Source organism: Alosa pseudoharengus, unplaced genomic scaffold (assembly GCF_046254945.1).
Source record: "Alosa pseudoharengus isolate Yale_2024_CS ecotype anadromous, Long Island Sound unplaced genomic scaffold, YU_APseudo_1.1 YU_APseudo_1.1_scf_2, whole genome shotgun sequence".
NCBI lineage: Eukaryota > Metazoa > Chordata > Actinopteri > Clupeiformes > Clupeidae > Alosa > Alosa pseudoharengus.
The window spans coordinates 15,023,405-15,050,102 of record NW_027468663.1 but is presented as its reverse complement, the minus strand read 5'-3'; the positions used below and the strand labels follow the sequence as shown (position 1 = coordinate 15,050,102).

Sequence of the window (26,698 nt, the reverse complement as noted above, 5' to 3'; positions counted from 1 at the left end):
TACATAAATAAATGTTTAATTTTGATGACTCTAAAGGCGAAGGAAGTACAAGAATTTCTGTGTGAACCATCTGAGTTACAAGATTCATTTCGAAGGCTGTCACGAAGTTAAAAGTGCGAGTCTGCGCAGTACGATGGGGGACCAACTAAAAAAACGTTCAATTTGTGTCAGTGCCCTCCCATCGAAAACGACGGAGTCTGTTCGTCCATTTCTTTTGTCTATTGTCTCGTCTCTAAATGCTTAACTCCTTCCTTCCGCCTTCACTGCATGCTTGCTTGCTTTGACGAAAAATGGCGGAGGCAGAGTCCTCCGAATCAAGTCCGAGAATTAGCTCTAGACCAAAACCTTCGAAAGTATGGGAGTATTTCAGGCCAACTGGTAACAAAAGAGTGGTCTGTACACTCTGTCAAACTTCACTTGCTTATCACGGGAGCACAACCGCGATGCACGAACACCTGAAAAGGAAACACACAGGAGTTGTTGAAGTTGCGCCCACAGAAATAGTATGTAAATTAACGGTAATATTTAAGTTATTTATATTGTATTTTTTATTGTGTAACATTGACGTTATTTATATTGTTTATGGCACAGGAGCGATTTTATGTTTTGGCCATTCAGTTGAGTTCAAAATAAAATGGACACAACAAAAATAACACTTGATTTTTCTTTTAAAATTAGTCGTTTAGATAGTCGACTAATCGAAAAATGTGTCGAAAGATTAGTCATTACAAAGTTAGTAGTTAGTAGCACTAATTCAAACCACGCAGGCGTGAAGTTTATAGCGTTGTTACTGCAATGATCTAGGAAAATGTGCAAGAGATTTTTCAGCCGTGTTAAGTCTGCAGTCTGGGCGTATTTTGGCTTAATGAGATGCGAATGGACAACTGAATGGCTTGCCTATTTGCAATACAGTGCAGAAGTAAAATCAAAGCGAAATGAGGTAACGAATTTAATGAACCATCTACTTGACAAACACAATTTATAAACAGTTGAAGGTGAGTCTGTGAGTCACAAACCTCAACGATGGTGAAAAGCATTATATTTGGGCCGTCATGGCCCATGGGCTAGGGTCCCGCCATGTTTACAGATAACTTGAACTGCACATTATCATTTGCATAGCGCATTTATGAAAATTCGGCTAGTGCTGAGCGCATAGTCCAATCCACCTTATTAGCCTGGGTTTTCCCATGCTGCCTCATGCGCACGATTTTATTCACGCTGCTAGCAGAGCCCGTCTACTGAGAGCCTTGCCACTCCGTATTAAGGGCCAATCTCAATTCTCTATTTTACCCCTTCCCCTTCCCCCTTCCCCTTAGTTTTGACGAAGGGTTATCTCAATTCTCATTTCGATCGAGGGGTAGGGATAAGGGCAAGGGGTAGATACCCCTTAAAACCAAGTAAGATCGGGAGCTTAGGGGTAAGAGAAATACCCAACATACAACGCTCACACCGGAAAAATAAGCACACGAGAGATTCATTGACATGAAATGTTGGCATTAATAAGGATTATAAAATTAAAATGGTAATTGTTTTATGTTGCATTCAATCTTGTGACCATATTGAAGGTCCTGTTCTTCACGAGGAAGTTTTCAAAAATCGCTGTTTTGTGAATGTTAACAGCACATCATTATTTGCGCGAATGTCTCGCATTTTACATATTTCCATGTCTACCCCGCGAATTGGCAGCATACCATGTCAGAAAAGTCCAACAGCAGCTAAATTCGCTGAACTTTTTTACCGCTCGTCTGATATGAATGCTGCTGCTGCCGACTCCTCGCATAGGCTACAGGTAGCGATTGCTTCTGATGTCAAGTAACGACCATTTGGATATTATTGTAAAATATCGAAGGAGTTGTGGGATGTTTACATAGCAAACTGCATGTTTATTTTGTCCCCCATCCCTGTTTCATTCACCCGGACCAGAAGGTTGGCTGCGAACGAACATAGGCACGTTCTGCTGTTGTTGAAATAATTCCTGAACGGTTTTATTCCGAGCTGAAAATGCAATGATAGCCTATTTGACAGAAGACATGTTGCTAGTGACAAAATATTAGCTTTCAGTGTGGTACGATCTCTGTAAATTACGTTAATTCAAGTGTTTCAATCATTTAGCTCTCCCTTATGGTTGGCTAGTGGTATCTCATGTCCAAGGGGAATATTCTTCACCCCTATGTCTTGCCACTCGGTTTCGAGGGACAAGGGCTAGGGGTAAGATGAAGGGGAAGGGGAACAGAGAATTGAGATAGTCTCATTGTACCGAATTTTGGATGCAGTTTTTTGGATGCAGTTCCACCAGAGTTCCACTGGGGGCGATCGCCATGAGTGCAGAATGAATGGGAGTCAATGGAGCTAGACGGCTAAAATGGTCTCTTTCACCTGATTGTCGTTGTCAAATCTCAGATTTGATTGTAGTTTGTATAACTTCAACATGGGTTATAAGTCAAAAGTTGAATGAACGAGTACTTATGTCCTTTTGATTTCTTACAGGTTGGGTCGTTGTTGCACATAACACGCTAGCATTGTGCTAATGAATGACGTCATTGACACATTTGAAAGGCTTTTAAGAACAATTAAGTGACTTTAAAAAATATAATACTCAACCAAGTGTATTTTCTTTGCCTCCCCTTTCGAATACAATACTCAAATTACTTGAAAAAAAAAAAAGAGAGAAAAGTGGATTTTGAGGGGTACAGCTCCATAGACCTCCATGCATTCTGCACTCGTGGACGAGCGCCCTCATGTGGAACCACAGAAGGAACTGCAACCAGTTCAGAAACCGGAAGTTTTCCGAGAGTGGCAGTTCTCCCCTTATTAGACATTCTCTGCTGATAGGCAGCCTGGATTCAAAATTGCTCCTTTTGTTTCATAAACGAACTACAAAAGAAGTCACGTGACTTTACCCTTCGACGTTACCAGAGAATGTCTAATAAGGGGAGAACCACACCACCACTTTGAGAGGTCTACGAAGATCATGACAGTGGTCCAGTCAAATCTTTTACTGTCTATGGTCAAATCCTAGCCGAGCTATAACTGTACCTGTGCATGTAAACATACTGACTGACAAAAAATCAGAATGAGTAATTATAACAGACGAGTAGCCCTGTGGACACACAATATTGTTGGAAAATTGAGATGTGTGAAACCCTATTTCACTGAAATAATTTGTTATTTAAAAAAAGACTAAAATGTTCAGACTAAAACTTGACTAAGATACCTTTAGTTTTCTTTTGACTAAAACTAGACTAAAATGAGAAGACTTTTAGTCGACTAAAACTTGACTAACAAAAATTATATTTGAATGACTAAATATGACAAAGACTAAAAAGGACATTTCAGCACAAGACTAAGATTAAATAAAAAATAGGTGACAAAATTAACACTAGCCTGGCTAACGCCTCATCTCATTGAGATGGGGTCTGGGGGTACTTCATTACCCACAATCCTGAACAATCCCACAGTGATGCGGCATCACTGTGGGATTGTTCAGGATTGTGGGTAATGAAGTACCCCCAGACCCCATCTCAATGAGATGAGGCGTTAGCCAGGCTACTGTGTTATGTGAATTACAGTCCTTGTTGAGGGAGGAGTTGTGGTATCAAACATTCGGTCGTTAGGTCAACGTTTTGGACACAGGTAGGCTAGGATAATACAATGTGTTTCCATCAACCCTATTCGTATAGCCTGCATGCGATTTGAGAATTATGCGATCCATGTTTTTGTGTAGGCTTATTTTTAATGTAAATTTCAAGTATTTCCAGTCAGGGTTTCTTAGTCGAATTGTCAAAATATGAGCATCAAAAAGTTGAATGGAAACCCAGAATGGCTTCTTGAACATGTACTGTATAGGCCTAGTCTCTTTGCGAGCAAGACTGTGGACGTGAAATCTGCAAACTCTTGAGACCTGAAATTGCTGCAAAACATTTATTAGCTGCACTGGTCGAAGTCAGGTCTGCAAAGTGATAGGCTGTAGTCTTTTTGCTTCTTGTCAAAATGTAGCCTACCGAATATGTTATACTTAATACCTAAACTCATTTTTTGCATCTCTTTTCCATTGATGTGGACTGAAAATGAATGGAAAGGTAGACATCTAAATGCAAGTTAGGCATTGTCTGGGGAATTCTGTAATGGCTAGTGAGGTGTAAACAAATGGGTCTGACATTTAATTACATTTTATTGTGTGTTATAATAGTCCAAGCAGAACAAATCAGCAACACCTCAAGAAAACTATGAACCCATCAGATTCCAGGAAGAGTTTACATCTGGGGCTGCCCTATTCCGGAGAAAGATCCTGTCTCTCATGGAGTCTTTGATGGTGAAAACGACATCAGGAATAGTCTCCATATTTGATGAAATGTACATGGGAGCAGAAGCTGAGTTGATGCAGATGAAGAAGGAAGTGGCAGTCCTCACACACAGACTGAAGGAGATGGAGCAATTGTGTACTCAGGTTGTGTGCGACAACCTGCCGGCCCTCAAAGTGGAGCCAGAACAGCGTTTTTTGGAAACCGCCCTGTTCCATGGACAGCCAGTCCCAGAGAGCACAGAGGTGGGCATATTACACAGGCTTTACTGCCATCATTAAGTGTAAATGTTACTTATAATGTTATGACTAGAACTTATTTAATTAAGTATCTCTTATGAAATATAACTTCTCTCAAATTAAACAACTTCTTAGACTGTGGTGGAGTTTGCGCTGGAGTGTGTTGTGATGAAAGCAGAGGAACCAATGAATGCAGAAACAATGGTGCAGCCACCTGGTAAGGACAGTAGACTACATATACTGTATGTGAATAACTGTCATTTGTCAGGGTCATTTTAAAATTAAGATTGAAGATTTTTTTAATTGCCATTTTATGAACTTTTTATTTTATGTACAACAATGAACGAAATAATGTTTCTCCTGTACCAACAGTATGCACAAATCATTTTACTGAATAATTTTACATAAATAATTGACTGAAGAGTTTGCTGATACTTTTGGTGCTCTCATTAAGGTTATGTTTTTGTTTGTTGCTGATTGGATCATAAACAGTCACAGCAACGAAGAGGATTGACTGAAGAGTTTGTTGGTATTTGTTGGAGCCCGCATCAAGGGTTGCGAATCTGAAGCATCTGTCGGTATTTGTTGGGAGAGAATCCATCATTAGTCTGGTGTTGGGTTGGTCTGGGACGTCAGATACCACTATGGAGCCTTCTGGAGGTGTTGTGGGCCTAATTCAATGAAACACCCATGAAGGAAGGTGTCTGTTTGATAACCTCAGTAAAATGCTCTTGAAGGCAGTTCTGCTGGTGATGTTTTTTGCCCACAAAGGTTGATGTGTTAGTGATTTTGTATTTGACATTCAATAGGCTTGATTGTTGAATGGCCGTTGTGTGAAATCCCATACAATGCAACATCTCTCTAGTGAAAAAAGACTGTTTTTTGTTTGTGGATATTGCAAATTAACTTCATAGCCAGAAAGAAAAATAACATTTTGCAATGTATATTCGAAAAAGCGATAATATTTTAAATTGAAATTCATGTTGTGATGTAGATGCTTTGTTAAAAGTGAACCTACACATTTTGGACTTTATTGTGCAAACCAGGCTATTTGATCTTAGCTTTTCTGGTGCACTGTTTTTCATGAAATACTGTTGTAGAGGACTGGTGTTAAACACAATGTGTCTAAGTTACTAATACGGTTCCTAAGACTACAAACATCATGATAACAACTTCTGTGTGTAATGGCCACAGTCTTCCTCTAAATAGTAGAAATAATAGAGGAAATTATGAAACTTCATCTCTGATAGCCTGCTGGCAATCCCAACAGGAAAAAACTTTGTCGATCTTTGTATTGTACACAAATCCTTTGCTTGTTTATAAAAATGATGCTGATGTCCATCTTGAGGTGTTGGCTAGTTATTGTTTCATTTACTGAAGTTTCTTTTCCCACTTTCTTGTACACTTTTATCTGTCTTCCTCCTACATGTGTTGTGGATCTGCAGAGTACCAGCTGGAGTTCAACAGTGTGCCGGACGCTCCACAGGAGCCCCTGGTCAGAGCTGATGAGGAGCTGCCGAGAGCTCCAGTCTGGCCAGCAGAGGGCGCCGAGAGCCAGTTCCCTGCTGTAGGGCAGCCGCACCATCACACGGACCAGGAAACAACCTGCTCCACCGCCACAGCAGAACCTAGTTCCAGCAAGGCCACAGAGGAATCTACCGGTCCGAGGCAGGATGGGGTAGTCAGCGGTTCTCCACTGAAGTCAGATCAGGCCTTCCATACCATCGATCAACAGCAAAGCCAGCCCGCTGGTAGGACGATCTCCATCTCCTCTTCAGCACAGCACACAAGTTCCCCTCTGGTCCCTCATACTGAAGATGATGTAAATGCTATGGGGTTCACTAGAAAACATAAAATAAAAGTGCGGCTTAGAGAATTTCCTTCATGGCAGGAGTTCAAAAAGCGTAAGTACCTCATAGGAATGCTTTGAATTGAATTCTGTGAATTTGCATTTGTGAAAATGGGTATCATATAGGGAGTGGAATGGAAACAAAAACCCCACCAAATTGATCTATTTTCCTTTCTTCTAATCAGTTGGATTTGATTGATTTAGAAAGTGCCGTGACGTTGTCTAAAGAATGAGTAGGTTTTATCAGGGGATGGAAATAACTTTTAATAACTAAAATGGAGCTTTGAGAATTTCAAACACATAGTTTTGCACATAATTGTGCAGGAATCCTCTCAGTGGCGGTTCTAGACAAATTGTGGCAACAAATGATATTTAAAGATTATAAACATTATTTCACTTTAAAATCATATATACATTTATTTTGTACAAGAGTGAGTGCAGGTGCAAGGGAGGTAGGGTCATAAAAAATGAAGAAAAATACAGTACAGGGTGTCAATTCCACAGTTGAGTCCATACTTTAGTATTTGAATTGGCATAATTCTGGATCAATTGAATTTTAATTAAATATAGATACACTACACTACAGCAACAGAGGCTTACAGGAAGGGTTACAGCAATCTTGCACAGTCTAGCTCAAAGAAAACCTCCCTGTATGGCTCAATAAAACAAACCAATTCAACTGGGGCATTTGGTGTGCTAAAATGTCTAGCAATATGTAGAGTCCATCATGACAGAATACTCAAGCCATGGATGAAGATTATTAGCCTGACGTAGTCATACTCAATTCTAGTCAGAATATGAGTCTGATACTGCTCCATTGGGATGTAATTATAGGGCGTGTTTCAACCGATACAGGGGGGGAATGCCCCTGCACTCAATTGGATAGACCTAACCAATCAGAGCAACAAAATAGCTTACCGTGAGGTGTAGGAAGAAAACACACAAACCATCCTTCTTCTCCTTTATCCCCTCCGTTTTTAAAAATAATTCTGTTGAACAGTGATATGCTACAAACATGTTAAACAGCTGAGAAAGGCTGTCGCAAATCCCTCGAACAGGTGGTCAATCAGAGATTTCAAACGAACGAGGGAACATGTCGCAATGCAACAGCGCTGTTTTCCCTTGATGAAAGTGAAACCACGAGTTTTCCCACATCTCAACTTTGGCCAAAGTTTTCAGAAATAATTGTTTTCAGTGATACCTCATTAAATAATATGAATTTTCCATATAGGGTCTTAAAAGCCATGTATCCTTCTAGCCACAGCGTTTTTGTTTCAAACATAAGCCTAATCTAAGCATGCTCAGATGACGTCATAGACCTCTCCAGAATATATCCCGCCTCCTAACTTCCGTATCCATCCAACTTCCGGGCGTGGATTGTCTATGGGAAATAACATGGCGTTTTGAAAGATCGTACCTGTCAAACTCTGTAGGTGACAAAGTAGAAAAGCTGCTGGGCAGATTGTCCTACACACTTCTGCCATCTAGTTTCCACTGGATTTTTTGATTTTCGGTGCCGTTTAAGTAGTATAGTCTATAGTATACTACTTAAACGGCACCGACAATCAAAAAATCCAGTGGAAACTATATGGCAGAAGTGTGAAGGCCAATCTGCCCACCAGCTTTTTCAACTTCGCTACATACAGATGTTTTACCGGTATGATATTTCGAAACGCCATGTTATTTCCCGTAGACAATCCACGCCCGGAAGTTGGATGGATACGGATGTTACGGAGGCGGGACTTATTCTGGAGAGGTCAATAGACCAGGCGCTGTTGCTCACCTGTCCATCATCGTAAAGCCTGATTTGATTGGTCCGCCCAATATAGGGCGAGCATACTTCCACCACAATAGAGCATCACAGTCCCGCCCACAGGAGTTTCCGGAAGTAAGAATTCAATGCAATTTCTCCATTGACAATTCGGGTATAAGCCATAAAAACTTAACTGCACATGGTAGACTCAAAACCAGCTACGGCTGTACTTAGCGATTGTGTATGCTCATATAGACGCCAAAAGTTCACGGGGCACTAACCTCGTTTTGAGATAAATGTCTTTTATTCGCGATGTCTTGGATAAGTACTTCATTACCCACAATCCTGAACAATCCCACAATGCCACAGTGATGCCTCTGATTGGTGGAAAGGCCGTTAAGGTCATAGTTTGAAACTTTATCAGCCAAAATTATTGACAAAGATGGCAGAGTCTTTTACTGCCTATGGCGAAAATCTTAATGTGAATAAAAACTTTCTAGACGAACATTGGTACTTGTATCAACAAGGATTGTGGTTTATATATCACACAAACTTAGTCAGGGCCAATACACCATCAAATAGAACACTGGAAATGTTTGAACACTTAACTTTTCAGGTAGCTGATATCATTAGCCTTTCAGACATTAGAATGTCATTATAATGCTGCTAACATTAGCCTACATGCTGCAACACAGGTATGAAATATATTATGTTTTAGTGACCTTGTTTCTATGAACATGAATTGTTGTTTATATGAAACATCAACTTTAGTCGAGGCATAAAAAGCCCTGTATATCCCCATTAAGAACTTAAACCTTTGAACTAGCTAGCTAGCTGATAGCAAAGCTGGATGCTACCACCGGGTAGACACTGCAGTAAAATGGTTAGCAAACCGTCCATGCCCCCGTGAATATTTCAGTTTCAAGGACGAAATCAAGAGTGTACAAAGGGGTGAAAACCACTTTAAATCGGGTCACATTATTGACTGTTGTGTGTCGAGGGTCAGCTTGTGGGTTTTGTATGGGCCAGCATAAGGGACAAGACCTATCAAACCTACGAAGTTGTGTGGTGAGTTTTGCAGGGAGGTTGGTAATGCTAGTTAACATTAGCTAGGCTACTGTAGCCTTCATACTGTACGAGCCATATCATCAATCATTAACCTAGAAATACTTCTTCGTACATTTAATGAACATTTTGTGTAATAATTCACAGCAAGTTAATAAACTGAATATGGTGGTCCAAGAGCAGACCATGCACTGGTCCATGCATCAGGATGGCAGTCAGATAAGAAGCACTGCACAATGTTGCTAACGTTAACGTTAACCGCTTTCACACACACGATATAAAATACACGATGGTAAATATAACATTCAATACCAAAACACTATTATTTACACGATTACTCCTGAAATAACTGCTATTAACTATATAAAAATCATTGTTTGGAGGAAAGGGTTCGCGTGCTGTTGCCGGTTGGAAATTACTTGACGCTGGTTCGTGCTGCTTATATATTTTTCAGTGAGGCGCGGTGGTTTATGGGATGAGTAGTTCCTTCGCTCGGAAATGAAAGTATGTACACAGTCTTGTACCTTTGACTTTTTTTGGACTTTCTCTTCGTTTTTTCACTTGAAATGATATGTTGTATGCTTATGAGTTACGCCGTAGCTGATTAGCCTAAGACATGCTCTAAAACTCTTTAGATACGGATTTTTCCAAAACGTCAATTGGAGAAATGAATGGGAAATTTACTTCCGGAAACTAAGCTCTCTCGGAGGAGGGGCGGGACTGTGATGCTCTATGAAGCAATGCCAGACCGAACTTCCCGACCTCAAATGTTGTGGGCGGGACTAAGTTCGGAATGGCACCCAGGCTAGAAGATTATACCAGTTTGGCCTGAAGAATATATTCAAGTTGGGCTGTACTGGTACATCATTCTTGGACTTGCTGATATCCTAGAAAGATGTACAGTAAACATAGGGCACAACTACAACATTTATTCACTTCTGCATAATGCATGTATATCTGCATGTATTTCAAAATGTAAGCCAAGTATTTACTTTAAGAAAAGAAACGTTAGAGCCATATTAAGACAAAAAAAGAATTTACAGCAGAAATCACCATTTTAAGGACACACAGTAGGCCTACAATGAAATTGTAATTGCACTGCTTTGCAAATAGTAAGAAGAACCTTCTTCACAAACCTGATAATGCAGTACTTGATCTATTTGCTGGCTGTTCCTCTCTCTGTCCCTGTATGTTTCCTCTCCATCTTCTTCATGCTCCTCACCCTCTGGAATTCCCCTCTCTGTGTCAGAGCCCTGACTTGCATCACATGCCCTCTTTCCAACCTCCACCGACTCCTCTGGCTCTCCCTCTTCCTGCTCCTTGATTTGTTTATCACTGCTGCACTGGGGCAAAAAAGGACGCTATGTCCCTTCCTCGTTTCATGATTACAAGAAGAAAACAAAAAATGTAGGGTCATGCATTTCGTTGCCATCCCTCCCTACTTAACACATGTCTTGCAGATAGCTTACTGTTAATCACTACTTTACTCAAATGTATTTGTTATCGCAATGCAACTGCCAAGACGGATTAAGTTACGTGGTTAACATCACAACATTGTGTAGAGCAAGGATACTGACATTTGGATATTCGTTTCTGCTTCGATTAGTTTGCTAAGATATGATTAAGTTTCTAAACATGTTTTGAGACCAGACATTTACAAACTTGAGTTCATTATCAGTGTAATGAACAACAGTAACACGGTTATGTGCAAAAACAACAAATCACATACGAGATTTGCTTACCTTCGACTCTTGCAACAGGAGAAATCGTAGCTCCTCTCTCCAAGAGTAGTTTCTGAGCTCATTCACCAAGCAGCACCACACGAGTGCCGCTCTAATTTACCCGTTTTGGGGGGGGGGGGGGGGGGGTCCTCCCTAGGCCTTTTTGTAGAACCGCCACTGAATCATCTAGTATTTAGTAGTATTTAGATGTGTGTGACATAAATGTCGTACAATGCAATGACTGTTACTCTGTAACATAGTTTGATGTTAACCTATCCCCCCCCCCCTCCATGAAAACCAACAGAGTGCCTGGAGTTCAGCTCTGCAAGCTTCTCCCCAGATGCCCACTCCTCCTCTGCTCCACAGGAGCCCCTGGTCAGAGCTGATGAGGAACTGCCAAGAGCTTCAGTCTGGCCAGCAGAGGGCGCTAAGAGCCAGTTCCCTCCTATGGGGCAGCCGCGTCATCAAACGGACCAGGAAACAACCTGCTCCACCGCCACAGCAGAACCTTGCTCTAGCATGGCCACAGAGGACTCTTCAGGTGCCAGGCAGGATCGGGTGGTCAGTGGCACTCCAAAGTCCAACGAAGCCACCCCTGCAGCAGCTGGTAGACGTCGTGGTCGGTCTGCGGGTCTGAGCCCGGAGAGTCTGTCAGCACCAGGCACAACCCTTCATCTCAGGAGCCGTTCAGCTGTGGTGGACACCAGCGGCAGAAGTCATGAGACTTTAGATGAGCTGGACAGCTCTCCATGTATGGATCCACCTGGAACAAACGGTCTACTGTCACCGAAAGTAGAGAACCCTTCAGTGGTCACAACTGCAGAAGAGACTACAAGTCACTGTGTGTCTTCTGAATCTGAGACTGAAAATCCCTCTGACATGGAGGTGAAATCCACTGCAGTCAAGAGAAAGAAAGCAAATTCTAAAGCCAGGGTGAAATCAGGAGACACAAATCAACAGGGTAAAGAAGACACATCATTAAAAAGAAGCTCTGCAGAGAAGAGTGAGAAGATTCCAAGAAAAACACGAAGGATGACTGATCCAGGTAAATTTTGTAATGAAAGCTTAGGCTAGTAATAGTAGTTCCTGTATAGCTGAAAATGTGGTTGGCAGTTCCATCAACTGTACAGTAATTCATTTTTCATTTGGATGATCTGATTTGTAGTTTTTCTTTTGCTTCAAGTGAAGATTTTAATAAAACATTTTCTGTTTCAGAGTGCAAACATGATGTGAATGGTGCCCTTTATCCCTTTGAAAAAATTATGCAGAGACGAACTACAGCTGATGTAAGATAAATATAACACCGATTATCAATGCTTCATACAAACCTACAATATCTATCTTTATATGTCAGTGCTATTGACCACACCATGGTTTATTGTTTTGAATTTCCTCAGGGTCAAGAGGAAGTGAGGGTGAAATGGTGGCCATGTTCTTCATGGTAGGTGTACTTTGCATATGCTGGGTTATGCAAGATTGTGAATGTGGTGTTCTAACCAATCATACTCATTTAGAGAATGACACTTGTCCTACTGTGATGTAATGTAGTGCTTGATTTCTGACAGGATGTACTGTGCATTGTGTACTGTATAGTATTTTCATTACAATCTTAATTGCTTGGTAGCCTGGTGAATCACAGACCAGTGGTGATTAATCTCACCATTACACAGTATTCCCAGTCCTTATTATAATCACCATTAAGGAAGGCAAACTGATTGGTTTCCTCCAGTGCATTGCTCCTGTTCTCATCTGAGGCAAGCCTTTAGATTCATGTTAACCGAGTCTCCAGTTAGTTTACCATGTTTAAATAGTTGGTTACTTACATAGAATAGATATTATCTATCTATAAAGCCAGGAATGTGTGTATTATGTCTGTAATGTCTGTCAGTTCTTTGCACATCTCTCAAACCGTTAAACAGACAATGTTGATGTTGTTTGGATGTGAAATGTGAAATACATAGTTAAAGGATAATTCTGGTATTTAGCACTTTGAGTTCCTTTTCTGGTTTGTTTTGGATGAACTAGAGTGGTGGACACAGAAATGTTGACGATGGGTCCTGTCTCGATTTTTTGACTCGTTTAGAATCGCCTTTGACTGCTTCAGACTGGCTGGGTACAGGCATGCACTAACATGTCCTTAAAACAACCCTTAACGTTTTTTTTCAAAACTGTGCAACTCACAGAGTGGTTTATAGATAGATAATACCTAATACGTTTTTATCTCCAGTCGTTTAGATTACTGTAACACACTCTATGCTGGTCTAACAAAACAGATGCTAAACAAACTTCAACTTATCCAAAATGCAGCTGCTGGAATACTCACTAGAACACCTAAATTTAATCATATCACCCCGATTCTTAAATCACTTCACTGGCTCCCAGTTAAACAAAGAATTGATTTTAAAAATACTTCTTCTTGTTTTTAAGTCAGTAAGCGGCCTTGCCCCACCCTATATTTCTGATATGATATCTTTTTATGATCCTACCCGTCACTTAAGGTCCTCTAGTAAATGTCTCCTGACAATCCCCAGAATCAACACTAAGGCTGCACATGGTGCCTTCAGTTACTGTGCCCCAATCCTCTGGAATAGCCTACCTCTGGAATTAAGGTCATCACAATCAATTCTCACTTTTAAAAAGGGACTTAAAACTTATTTATTTTCTTTAGCTTTTAATTCATGACTACAGGTCTCTGCTTTTAAAACACTCCATTTTATTATTATTATTTTTATCTATTAACTTTCTTTTTGTTTTTGTTTTTTCTTTTCTTTTTTTTTATTTCTTTGTCTTTTTTTTTCTTTTGCTAAGTGTGTTTTTTATTTTAGATAATTTAATGACAACTCTCCACTCAAAGCACATTGTGTCTATGTATGCCATATGAAATGTGCTATATAAAATAAACTGACTTGACTTGACTATTCTATGTAAGTAACCAACTATTTAAACATGGTAAAACAGACTGACATGCAGCGATTATAGATTTATAGACAAAGGTAGGTGAAAGGAATGTCCTGGAAAAATAAAACGTTTAAGTTTTAGATGAATTGTGTGACTTGTTTTTCAGTGGTGTGAAATGGAGAAACTCCTGGGAGCCAGCCTAGAGAATGAGGCCATGACACTGATTTCATTCAACTTGAAATTCTAGTCAATTCATGAGGTTGTGAAGAAGTATTCCAGAAGGTCTGAGATGTATCGTGTGGTAAATTTGGATATAACTACTGGCACATTTTAATTGTCTATACCAGGGGTGGCGAACCTGCGGCTCTTTACCTTCTCTCGTGCGGCTCGCGGCAGCTCAACTGATGTTCCCACTTCTCCTTGGCCTTAGAGTTTTTTATTTTTTGGAATAGCCTATATTTCTGGTAAATGAAAATGCTTATCATAATTTGATAGTACTCATAGTTAGGCTGCAATGTTTAAATTAAAATAATTTTACCGTCATGTTATGGATAGGAAAAAAGAAACACGTTTGTTTCTTTAGCCAGGTGTAATGTTACTGTTGCAATCAGGAAAACCCTGAAGCTAAGCGCAAATAGGAGGACGAACACGGGACATTCAAAAGGAGGATTTATCTTTTTGTAGCATAATCCGTCTGGTTGATATGTCAACGTAACCAAAATAACACCGTTTAAAAAAATTGTTTTAGTTTGGTACTTGGTATGCCAGATTTAACTGATGCATAAAGCTTCAAACCTGAACATTTCCCAAAGGCACTGACCTTTGCAAGTACAAGGTAAAGGTAGGCTATATAGACGTCAGTCAGAGAAGCAGACTCCTTTTCTTTTTGTGTTTTCTTTTAAAAAATATAGCTACTGAACACTCGACGGAACATTTGATGGTCACATTGGCATCATATCAGTTGTTACATTGAAGCTGCATTGCTCATGCTAATAAGTCATTCCGTGAGGGGGAATAGTATAGTATAGTATAGTATACTCTTTTGATCCCGTGAGGGAATTTTGGTCTCTGCATTTAACCCAATCCGTGAATTAGTGAAACACACACAGCACACAGTGAACACACAGTGAGGTGAAGCACACACTAATCCTGGCGCAGTGAGCTGCCTGCTACAACAGCGGTGCTCGGGGAGCAGCGATGGGTTAGGTGCCTTGCTCAAGGGCACTTCAGCCGTGGCCCACTGGTCGGGGGTCGAACCGGCAACTCTCCGGTTACAAGTCCAGAGTGCTAACCAGTAGGCCACAGCTGCCCGAATTTGTGATGTGTGTCAGATTATCTTCGTTGCTTGCTACTCATTCCTGAAAATGATCATTTGTAGCTTCTGCCAACTGCCTATTTAAACTGTAGCCTATAGGCCTAAGTCGATGTTGTAGTGTGGGCATCTTTTTTGTTGTGTGAAAAATTTTTTGGCTCTTGATGCTGGACTGGTTAGCCACCCCTGGTCTATACTGTGGTGGAAAATAGAAAAGTTACCCAAATCACTCTTTTATGTTATCCGTACGTGAATGTGTGAAATAATAACTCTCTTTGATAATCAATAATTAGGCTATATGCATTATGCATACATTATATGACTTTTGTAGACGCCTTAAGATATCAGACTTATCTAGCTATTTTCCACCATTGACTACCTCTTGAAGAATACCAGACAACTTGCCTTATGCCATGCATGGTGCAAGAGATGTTTACTGTTTCTACGTATACTCTTTTTCACTAATTTTCCATTTAATCCCAAAGACTTTTGATAAGGCAGTGTAGATCACCTGAATACACAGTTGAATTAGCGTTCACTAGTGATATTGTTTGTATAAAGTCAATAAAAATGTACCATCTAACTACTACAGACATTGTCTTCATTGATCATATGCTTTGCAGTTATTCAAGAAAAAACATGTCTTAACCACCACCCATGAGTTTATTAGAAGTTCAACAGATTTCATGTAGGCTACATTTTAAGTGGTAGATCTTTCTTAAATAATGATATAGCATGAAAATAACATTGATTTGCTGTTCTTTGATATGATTAAAATTGGTATTAATTAATTAAACAATCCCTAGTTGGTAACAGTTTGAGACATGCGACTATGCGTTTGCAGTGTTGCCTAGTGTGATAGGATTTTTATAAGGGAGAAAGGAATCAACAAGAATGAGAGGTGAAGCCAGAGAGTTCTCCCCACCAGAGCTTGGGGCAGAAGTAGTGGGGGCCGTAGTTGGGGCAGTACTAAGGGTAATACTTGATGCAGTAGTTGGAACAGTTGTAGTGGCAGTAGTAGGGAAAGTACTAGGGGTAGTTGAGTAGTAGGGGGAGTACTAGGGGTAGTAGTATGGGAAGTAGGGGTAGTAGTTAGAACAGTAGTAGGGGCAGTAGTAGTGTCCATTTCAGTAACGGCTCTTTTGGATCTGGAGAAGACACCCACATTCCCCACCGTGTCCACAGCCACCAGCTCCACCTCCTCGGAGCAGCACATATGGCCAGGGTCACATTCAGTCCCTCCACACCAGTCACCACAGTTGTGTTGAGGGTTCCACTGCCCTGGCGGACTGATTCTCTCGATGCCTGTCCAGTTGCTGTCCCATCAGGTTTGCAGATAGTTCCCATGAGAGAAGACTACAGTTGCCAGTGCAATTAGCATTCACGCTAACCATTTCGCATGTGGGAGACAATATGTTGGTCGCCTGAAAGATGAATGAAAATTTCCTCACAAATTGCTGTAGGGCCTATGTCCTGTTAAACTGCCTGACTGAAGCATTGTGACATGGAGAAATGTATAGACAAATAAAAGTTGGTTGGTTGCTGCAAAATAAATATCACCTTAGCAATGACTGTCAGGCGCTGAACAGCATAGTTGGAGTCTGAGCCTCAGGCTCGATGGTCAACGTTACGTTGGTGCCTGAAGAGGTGTCTGAGGGAGCTGTGAGGGTCACCGTTGATACGCTGTATTTGATGTTATTACAGCAGGAATGGGCAGTATTTCTGATACACAGGAAATTTGCCTGAGTAAAAATTACTGAAATTGAGGATTTTTTTACTCTATGCCAGATAACATTTGGTCCCTCTTTGAAAAGGGTACAAGTTACCTTTTTGATAGAGCTGTTTTTACTGAGTCAATTTTCCTCAATTTAGTGTTATTATTTTACTCTTTTTGGTGGTATTTGACTATATTCAGTGCATTAAAAAGTTAACTCTTGTACTTTTTAATCAGTTCAGAGCTACGACCAACTCACAATGCATTTCCCAGAATGTCACAGTCCACAGTATTCTTAACGTTATCACATATTAATCTTTACTGAAATTTAATCTTAAAAATCAATACGTAATCAAACTTATTTAAAGCTATATACTACAGCTGTCATGTTATTGTGTTATTTACATTGATGCCACACACCATCAAGACTATCCACAGCACACTTGGCCTGGTTGAGATTGAAGACTGGCATTGTGAATTTAAGAATTTAATCATGTTTCACAATTTCCACCATACTACAGTAATCTTATTCATGTCATGATAATCTTCTGAAGTTAGTTAACCCTGACCGCAATTGGGCTCAAAATGAAAATGTTATGAGTTTATTCGCTATAACAATCACTGGAACATGTATACTACTCTTTTTTTTCCTCAACCAGATACCCCCCCCCCCCACACACACACACACATATTTGTTTCCCCTCAGACATGTTTTTGTTGTCCTCAATCAGATATTTTTCTTTCCTGAACTGCAGTCAATTTTCCCCCCATCATGTCCTCTAGGAGGCACTGTACTATTGCCTCTATGCCAATCCTTTACGGAAAAAAGACATACAGTATAAACCACAATGACATCAACAGATGATAAGTTGTTGGGTGGGTTTGAATTCCCTTCCTTATAGCATGCCTTTCTACATTCTACAGTGGGGAGAAGTTCACCTGGTCTAAATAACAATTCTATTTCCTTATTAGCTGCATACTTGTTCCTCACTGGAACTTCAAGATATACATGATTATCTTGTTCAGTTGTGCATTGGACTTGAATTAAGAACCTGAGGCACAGATATTGCACAAAACACACATATATTAGCAGATATTGGCCTATTGATTATAATGTGGTTAATTGAAAGCTCTGTCAGTCGCTTTGGATAAAAGCATTAGCTGAATGACCACTGTCGGTCCACTGGGGGCATAGCTGGCGGTCCGCTGGCATTTTGCTCATCGGTTCTCTGGCGGTTGCAGACAAATTGCCCAATATTTTGCCACTATTGGTCTAAAATCTTTTTCATTTGTTCTGTTATACTCCACATATCATTTTATTAACTTTTCTTAATATTTGTGACAAGTTAAATTTAAAGAGATGGTGGTCCAACGGCAGACCACAAGTGGCACACCACCGGTGGCATACCACCAGCGGTCCGCTATCTGCCAATCTGATTTTGCTATCTAGGAACTTGCATACGGTAGCCTACTATTTTATATCACAGGGGCCAAATTGTATGTATTTCTTATTTTTAATTATTTAAATAATATTGAATCTTTATAAGTATGTGTGAAGAATGACAAAGATGTATGGTCAAATGTGAAACTATTAGTTGTTACTGTTGGCGCAGCCATATTCATTGTGTGTAGTAAACTGGTTATATCATGTACGGAGGCAATCACTGCTCACATCGGTTTTTAGGCCGGAAAAGAGAAAGACTTTATTTGTGCACCAGCATTTATACAAATCATTACGCACATCGTACATACAATGTATGACGTATGAGGTCACTGTTAACACCCCTACTTGATCTCATGCTGTATAAATCATATATATGCAATACACACCATCTATACAATAACCTAACATATGAGAAATTTTAACAAAGACAATCTCATATCTTGATGGAGTTTAGAGCTTACATACCAAACATAAATTTCACAAATCTCTCCATCTTGAACTTTGTCATTGGCTTAGTCATAACATCAGCCACCATATCAACTGTAGGACAATATTCAATTATCACTTTGCCATCATTAACTGCAGAACGAACAAAATGATACCTTATATCAATGTGCTTGCACCTCTGGCGGCACACTGGATCTTTTGATAAGGCTATTGTACCTTGATTATCCTCAAAAATCTTCACTGGTGCATATTGACAATCATTTTCCATTCCATTCATCAACTGTACAAGATACAAACTCTCTTGGGTGGTCGCAGCCAGCGCGATATATTCAGCTTCACATGTTGATAAAGCAACTGTGGCCTGTTTCTTAGATTTCCAAGAAATTAGTGGACCATCATTAGTTAAACTAAAGCAATATCCTGTAATGCTTCGTCTGTCAGTCAAATCGGCTCCCCAATCTGAATCACTATATGCCACAAGTTTTAAATCTGTCTCACTTTTCCTGTAGCATAACTCATGGTCAGTTGTGCCTTTCAGGTACCTCATCACATGCTTAGCTGTTACCCAGTGTTGTTCATTTGGTTCTGACAAATGCTGTGATAGCTTACGCACAACAAAGCTTAAATCAGGCCTAGTACAGATCATTATGTAAATCAAGCTTCCTACAACCTCCCTGTATGTTCTGGGATCAACAGGGTCAGCATCACTGTTGTATTCTAGCTTCTGTTCACATGGGGTTGACCTTGGATTACAATCAGACATGCCAAATCTTTCTAGTACCTTGGATATGTACTTCTTTTGACTCATCTTTACAACTCCTTCTTTCTGATCAAAATCAATGCCTAGGAAGTGTTTCAGCTTTCCAAGATCTTTCATTTTAAATTTCATAGCAAGTGTCTTCTTCACATCATTCAACAAATCATCATTACTAGCAGCAATAATTAAATCATCAACCCATATTACCACTATTGCTCTTTCTTTTCCGATTTGCTTACTGTAGACACAGTGATCTGCAGGGTTTTGCACAAAATCGCTCTTCATCAAATAATCACTCAGCATTTTGTTCCAGTTTCTACCGGACTGCTTCAGACCATACAGTGATCTATTTAGTCTACAGACTAATTTTTCTCCTGTCTTGGATTGCACTTCAAATCCTTCTGGTTGCTCTATATACACTTCACAATCAATAGGAGCATGCAGATATGCTGTCTTGACATCCATCTGATGCAGGTCTAGATCATACTGTGCGGCCATCTGCATAAGTGCACGTATTGATGTCAGATTTGCAGTTGGAGAAAAAGTCTCCTTGTAATCTATGCCCATCACTTGATTGTAATCTTTAGCAACATATCTAGCCTTGTAAGTTTCTGACTGATCTGCATTAGTTTTTACTGCAAAGACCCATCTACCTCCTACTTCATGTTTACCTTCTGGTAGTGTAGTCAGTGTGAATGTATTATTCTCTCTAAGAGAATCAATTTCCTCTTTCATAGCATTAGCCCAAATATCTGCCTTGGTTGAGCTCATAGCTTCCTTGAAAGTTTGTGGTACATCACACATTCTGTAACAATAGTCAATAGTAATTGACACCTGATCTTTTGACTTTACTTCAGTAATGTACTCAGAGAGGTACTGTGGGATTCTCCTATCTCTTTTCGGGTAGCGAGGCTCATTTCCCTCAATCTGAGTAGTATCATGGCTATCAGAAATTTCCTGATATACCTCTGTCGGTCCTTGACTCCTTGGGGTCCACATATCTCTTCCCAAGAAAATCATCATCCAATATCATTGGGTCTGTCTGAGTTTCTCTCTCAACTATGTTCTTTGTGAGAAACTTTACAAGTCTGTGTTTCATAACGTTCTTTGTGTCAGGGTAGTACACTAGATATGCAGGGCTATTTTTATCATATCCTACAAAAACTCCCTTATCACATCGTGAGTCCAACTTCTTCCTGTCATGTTTGTATGCATAGCACACAGATCCAAAAACTCTCATTCTAGCTAGGTTAGGCTTCTTGCCCGTCAGCATATAACATGGAGTTTGCTTTGTTCTGCCATTAAAGCATCGGTTGCGTATCACTGCAGCTGTCATTACAGCATACGTCCACAACTCTTTTGGTAAGTTACTCTCAATCAACATGCATCTCGCCATGTCAAATAGTGTGCGCCAATTCCTCTCAGCCGTGCCATTTTGATGTGGTGAGTATGGTGCTGAGGACTCATGTCTTATGCTATTCCTGTTAAGCAAGGTCTGAAACTCTTGTCCTGTGAACTCAGTGCCATTGTCAGACCTAATGCACTTCACATTCCCATAATCTGCTACATCTGCTAGAAATCTCTCTGTAGCCTTCACTGTATCACTCTTAGCTTTCAGGAAATACACAAATACTGTACCTGAGTAGTCATCTGTAAAAGCTAGAGTATATCTGAATCCATCTTTTGCCATGGAGTCTATAGGACCGGCCAAATCTGTGTGTACAAGTTCAAGTGCTGCTTTTGCTCTTGTATCTGGTTCTCTGTTCCTGCTCTGAACAAATTTACCTTGTGTACATATCTCACAATTTAGTTTAGATTTATCCATTTTACCCTTAATCTGCATTCCCTCTACGACATTCTGCAATCTGGAAACGTCATCATAGTTACAATGCCCAAGTATTTCGTGCCAAGTTTGGATATCATAACAGCCGTTACAAAAATCCTCATTATCATCACCTTCATCACTTACAGTATTCAAGTAATAAAGTCTATTATGTTCTTTAATATCAAACTTGGTACCGCTCTTGTGGCAACCCAGTCTCCTACTGAAAATGTAACAGTCTTACAAAATAGCATGGCGAAAAAATGTAAGGCTGTTACATTCTTTTGAAGCTGAAGCAACGTGATATCTCGTAGCTCGCGAGACCCTCATTCTGCCTGAGAAGGACTAAACCAGCAAGGTAACTACCATTTTATTCATTTCTGAGCTAGGGGTACTTCTTTTGTAAACAACTTGTTTTACATATTTATGTTTGTTTATACAGAATGTAATCGATATGTGCTTTCACAACTGATCAACAAATGTACCATTTTCTTGTGTTTGCACTAGCTTCTTAGCTAGCGTGCTAGCTAAGATACTTGACAGCAGTAGCGAGATATGTAAACATCCGGTAACGCCGAAGCTGGTTACGGTCATGTGACACACGCAACCACAAGAAAGCGGAATAGAGCGAGCCATGTGGAAAAGGGTAAGTTACGTCAATTTTGTAAACAATAATGCTGTTTTTTGTTGTTTTCGAACAAAATATAGGCCTAGTTATCCTGAACAACACTCCTTGATGGTGTACAAAGCCCACAATCGTGCGATTTTAGTGCAATTTTTCAGTACAGTTCAAAGTCGTGTAAATGTAAAAGACGTGGTCAAATTATAGGCCTACATGAATTAGCTAAATAAATCATTGTTAACCACACGTTATGCTTAAATGTTCGAAATGAGTGCAATGATTTAATTTGACATTAAATTGCTTAGTTTTAAGCAGGTCAGTCTCACAATAAGCTACTTATCCTTGGGTCTGGGTAACTCATGGGACAAAACATGTTGTTAATATAGGCTATTACCGTTTTTTCCTGAAAAAAAAGCCAATAACAACATTTCTGTGTCCAAAGTATTTCATTTCTGCAGTGTAGGCTACTATGTAGTGCAGCTTTTAATGCCCAAAGTACTGTATTTTTCTGCATATGAACTACAAATATTCCTCCAAAACCAGTGTTGACATTTGAAGTAGGCCTAGGGGAGTTATTTTTTAGTAAATAGTATTTGAATACTTACCCACAACAGTTTTATGTAGGCCTAATGTATTCTCAAGACCATTTTTGCATAGGCTCTTCCATTTTCATGTTAGAGATCTTTTTCATGTTTCAAACCTTTGAAATGATTTTACTGATGTTTCCTGTTACACCTTAATTGTGCTTCAGCAATGCCAAGACACAATCTGTGGAGCCTGGTCCTGAAGAAGAGGAGGCATGGCCTGTCCCAATGCATGCAGGGCAAAATACATTTTGTGAGTATTGCTAATATTAAATCACCTCCAGGTATACACAACTCTGTATAGGCTTGTTGCACGAGTGGCTCTTGGTGTGCTTGTTTGTTTTCCGATGGAGCCAGGTGTGTTTGAACCTGTCGCTATTGTTAATGTAATTACTGTCTACACGGACTAGGTTGGTTGTTGCACCTAGTGAATCAGCACTTTACAATAAAGAAGGATTTATGGTGTCGGAGTAAACATGTAAGGAGCAGAATATAACAGAAGATGTCGTTACAACACAGCTAACACTCCACCCGAGATAGACGAGCCCACTGAGGAGCCTTTTGTGCAATTAGTCAATAGGTCTATGTAAATAAAATGATGGGGCAAATAAAGCAGAATGGTGGTTGCTAGGTTGGCATTTAGGTGGTGGTTGCAAGGTTGTTGCTAGGGCAATTGAGATGGTTCCTAGGTTGTTGCTATGGTAGATATGGTGGTTGCTATGCTAAACATAGTGGTTGCTATGTTGGTTGCTAGATGATGACATTTGCAGACACAATGCTTTGCGTTACATCTAGAGGGATGAAACTTTGCACACTTCATGTGGGTCATGTGCAGAAGGTCTGACTTCAATTTCAGCCTCGTAGCTCCATGCTACCACCCAAAACTCCACCTCTGAAGTGGGAGTGGTCAACTTTTTTTATGTTTTTCCTTCACAGTTTTTTTTGTGGGTGTCTCAGAGATCCCACCTTTGGAGCAGTTGTCAGGGGCCTCAAGGCTGTGCAGTGCCTCTTGGTCCCATCCCTCTAGCACCTAGCGTTACCGCGCCAGAAGAGGTAAACCTTGTACGTTTCAAACCGTTTATCTCCTTCCGGGAATAATCCACCGACTCCAAACTGAGCCTGGCTTGTTTGTGATGTCCCGTTGTTCAACATATTCTGATTTCATACTTATCGGACCAACATAAGTGAGTTTTTTGGCTAAAAATGTAAAAATGGCTAAATGTTAAATCGCCAAAAAAGTAGTTTTTGCCAGCACAGTGCTTCGCGTTACAGCTAGAGAGATGAAACTTTGCACACTCCATGTGGGTCATGTGCTGAAGGTCTGACTTGAATTTCAGCCTTGTAGCGCCATGCTACCACCCACAACTCCACCTCTGAAGTGGGAGTGGTCAACCTTTTTTACGTTTTTCCTTCACAGTTTTTTTTGTGAGTGTCTCAGAGATCCCACTTTTGGAGCAGTTGTCAGGGGCCTCATGGCGGTGCCATTCGTCTTGGTCCCATCCCTCTAGCACCTAGCGTTACCGCGCCAGAAGAGAGAAACCTTGTACGTTTCGAACAGTTTATCTCCTTCCGGGAATAATCCACCGACTCCAAATTGAGCCTGGCTTGTTTGTGATGTCCCATTGTTTAACATATTCTGATTTCATACTTATCGGACCAACATAAGTGAGTTTTTTTGGCTAAAAATGACTAAACGTTAGCAATTCCGCTGCTTTATTTTGCATAGCAACCACCATATGTACCCTAGCAACACCCAAGCAACCACCTTATTTACCCTAACAACACCCTAGCAACCATCTTAATTACCCTAGCAACCACTTGAATAATGTCAAGCTAGCAACCACCATAGCAACCAACATGCTTACCCTAACAACCACCATAGCAACCATGTTATTTTGCATAGCAACCACCATATCTACCCTAGCAACACCATAGCAACCATTAAAATTACCCTAGCAACAACCTAGCAACCACCATAATATGACCATAGTAACCACCATAGCAAAGCCATTACTGACCTGACCAACATATGTGTGTTTTTTGGCTAAAAATTGAAAAATGGCTAAATGTTAAATAGTCCAAAAAGATTTTTTGCAGACACAATGCTTTGCGTTACATCTAGAGGGATGAAACTTTGCACACTTCATGTGGGTCATGTGCAGAAGGTCTGACTTGAATTTCAGCCTCGTAGCTCCATGCTACCACCCAACACTCCACCTCTGAAGTGGGAGTGGTCAACTTTTTTTATGTTTTTCCTTCACAGTTTTTTTTGTGGGTGTCTCAGAGATCCCACCTTTGGAGCAGTTGTCAGGGGCCTCAAGGCTGTGCAGTGCCTCTTGGTCCCATCCCTCTAGCACCTAGCGTTACTGCGCCAGAAGAGGTAAACCTTGTACATTTCAAACCGTTTATCTCCTTCCGGGAATAATCCACCGACTCCAAACTGAGCCTGGCTTGTTTGTGATGTCCCGTTGTTCAACATATTCTGATTTCATACTTATCGGACCAACATAAGTGAGTTTTTTGGCTAAAAATGTAAAAATGGCTAAATGTTAAATCGCCAAAAAAGTAGTTTTTGCCAGCACAGTGCTTCGCGTTACAGCTAGAGAGATGAAACTTTGCACACTCCATGTGGGTCATGTGCTGAAGGTCTGACTTGAATTTCAGCCTTGTAGCGCCATGCTACCACCCACAACTCCACCTCTGAAGTGGGAGTGGTCAACCTTTTTTACGTTTTTCCTTCACAGTTTTTTTTGTGAGTATCTCAGAGATCCCACTTTTGGAGCAGTTGTCAGGGGCCTCATGGCGGTGCCATTCGTCTTGGTCCCATCCCTCTAGCACCTAGCGTTACCGCGCCAGAAGAGAGAAACCTTGTACGTTTCGAACAGTTTATCTCCTTCCGGGAATAATCCACCGACTCCAAATTGAGCCTGGCTTGTTTGTGATGTCCCATTGTTTAACATATTCTGATTTCATACTTATCGGACCAACATAAGTGAGTTTGTTTGGCTAAAAATGACTAAACGTTAGCAATTCCGCTGCTTTGTTATTTTGCATAGCAACCACCATATGTACCCTAGCAACACCCAAGCAACCACCTTATTTACCCTAACAACACCCTAGCAACCATCTTAATTACCCTAGCAACCACTTGAATAATGTCAAGCTAGCAACCACCATAGCAACCAACATGCTTACCCTAACAACCACCATAGCAACCATGTTATTTTGCATAGCAACCACCATATCTACCCTAGCAACACCATAGCAAACATTCAAATTACCCTAGCAACGCCATTACTGACCATGGTGTGTTTTCAAGAATCACATTTCACCATTTAAATGTGGTTAGTTATATTTTGCTCTATAAATTCATGTCATATTTACACTAGGTGTCTGCACCAGCAGCAGCATCAGCACCAGCAGCAGCATCAGGAGCGGCAGCACCAGCGGCAGCATCATCAGGAGCAGCAGGAGCGGCACCACCAGCAGCAGTAGCAGCGGCAACAGGAGCAGCAGCAGGAGCAGCCGGAACGGCACCACCAACACCAGCAGGAGCACCAGCAGCAGGAGCAGGAGCGGCACCACCAGCACAAACCATCACAGCAATTATGCTCAGTTGTTTCATGATTATGACATTTATCCATATGAACAAATCAACATCACATCTGGCCCACGCCTTAGCGCTTCAGCAGGTGATTTTCTCTGGTGGTGGTCGATCAAAGCTGGGCTGCAACTAATGATTAATTTCATTGTTCATTTATGATCAATTGATTCATCAATTGTCACAGCTCTACATAGTGGGAGGCGTAGTGGTAGTAATCAAGAGATCAAACAGTGGCTGACAAAACAAACACAAAAATTTAGCACACTAAATAGTTGCTATAATATCATTATTGATTATGTTAAAGCAAGATATGATAGTCATCACAATATGAAGATAGAGCTCATACAAGATTTTTTTTTATAGTAAAAAGTAAAAGTTATGACACCATCGCTCAGACCAGTACAAACACCTATACCCCTTGACAAAGAAGGTACAGAGAGAAGTACATACATAGTTCCCCAGAAGTGGTTGTGCCTTACCAAATAAAACTGACAAATTCACTGTAATTAATCTGTAATTAATGTTCTGTGTTGCCTTCTTGTGTATAATAAAGTGTATTTTTCCCA

General features: G+C 40.5%; 1 protein-coding gene and 1 long non-coding RNA gene across 4 annotated transcripts; both read left to right on the top strand.

Annotated features, from left to right (window-relative positions):
* The first annotated feature begins 240 nt into the window (after positions 1-240).
* On the top strand, positions 241-15,703 carry LOC143133919 (uncharacterized). Of its 3 annotated transcripts, none has more exons than XM_076293886.1 (8): positions 241-503; positions 4,190-4,546; positions 4,676-4,757; positions 5,986-6,444; positions 11,233-11,973; positions 12,144-12,214; positions 12,326-12,369; positions 13,993-15,703. In XM_076293886.1, the coding sequence occupies exons 1-8, from the start codon at positions 291-293 to the stop codon at positions 14,027-14,029; spliced, it is 2,004 nt and encodes a 667-aa protein (XP_076150001.1). In that variant the 5' UTR covers positions 241-290; the 3' UTR covers positions 14,030-15,703. The 3 variants fall into 3 exon arrangements, with proteins under 3 accessions (XP_076150001.1, XP_076150002.1, XP_076150000.1); XM_076293887.1 differs by having other exon boundaries at positions 241-518; positions 5,986-6,291; XM_076293885.1 differs by having other exon boundaries at positions 241-518.
* A 5,831-nt stretch (positions 15,704-21,534) lies between these two features.
* LOC143133918 (uncharacterized) lies at positions 21,535-26,698 on the top strand. Its single transcript, XR_012988568.1, has 4 exons — positions 21,535-21,680; positions 21,830-21,968; positions 22,696-22,781; positions 25,918-26,698. It is a non-coding gene; the product is annotated as an uncharacterized LOC143133918 (long non-coding RNA).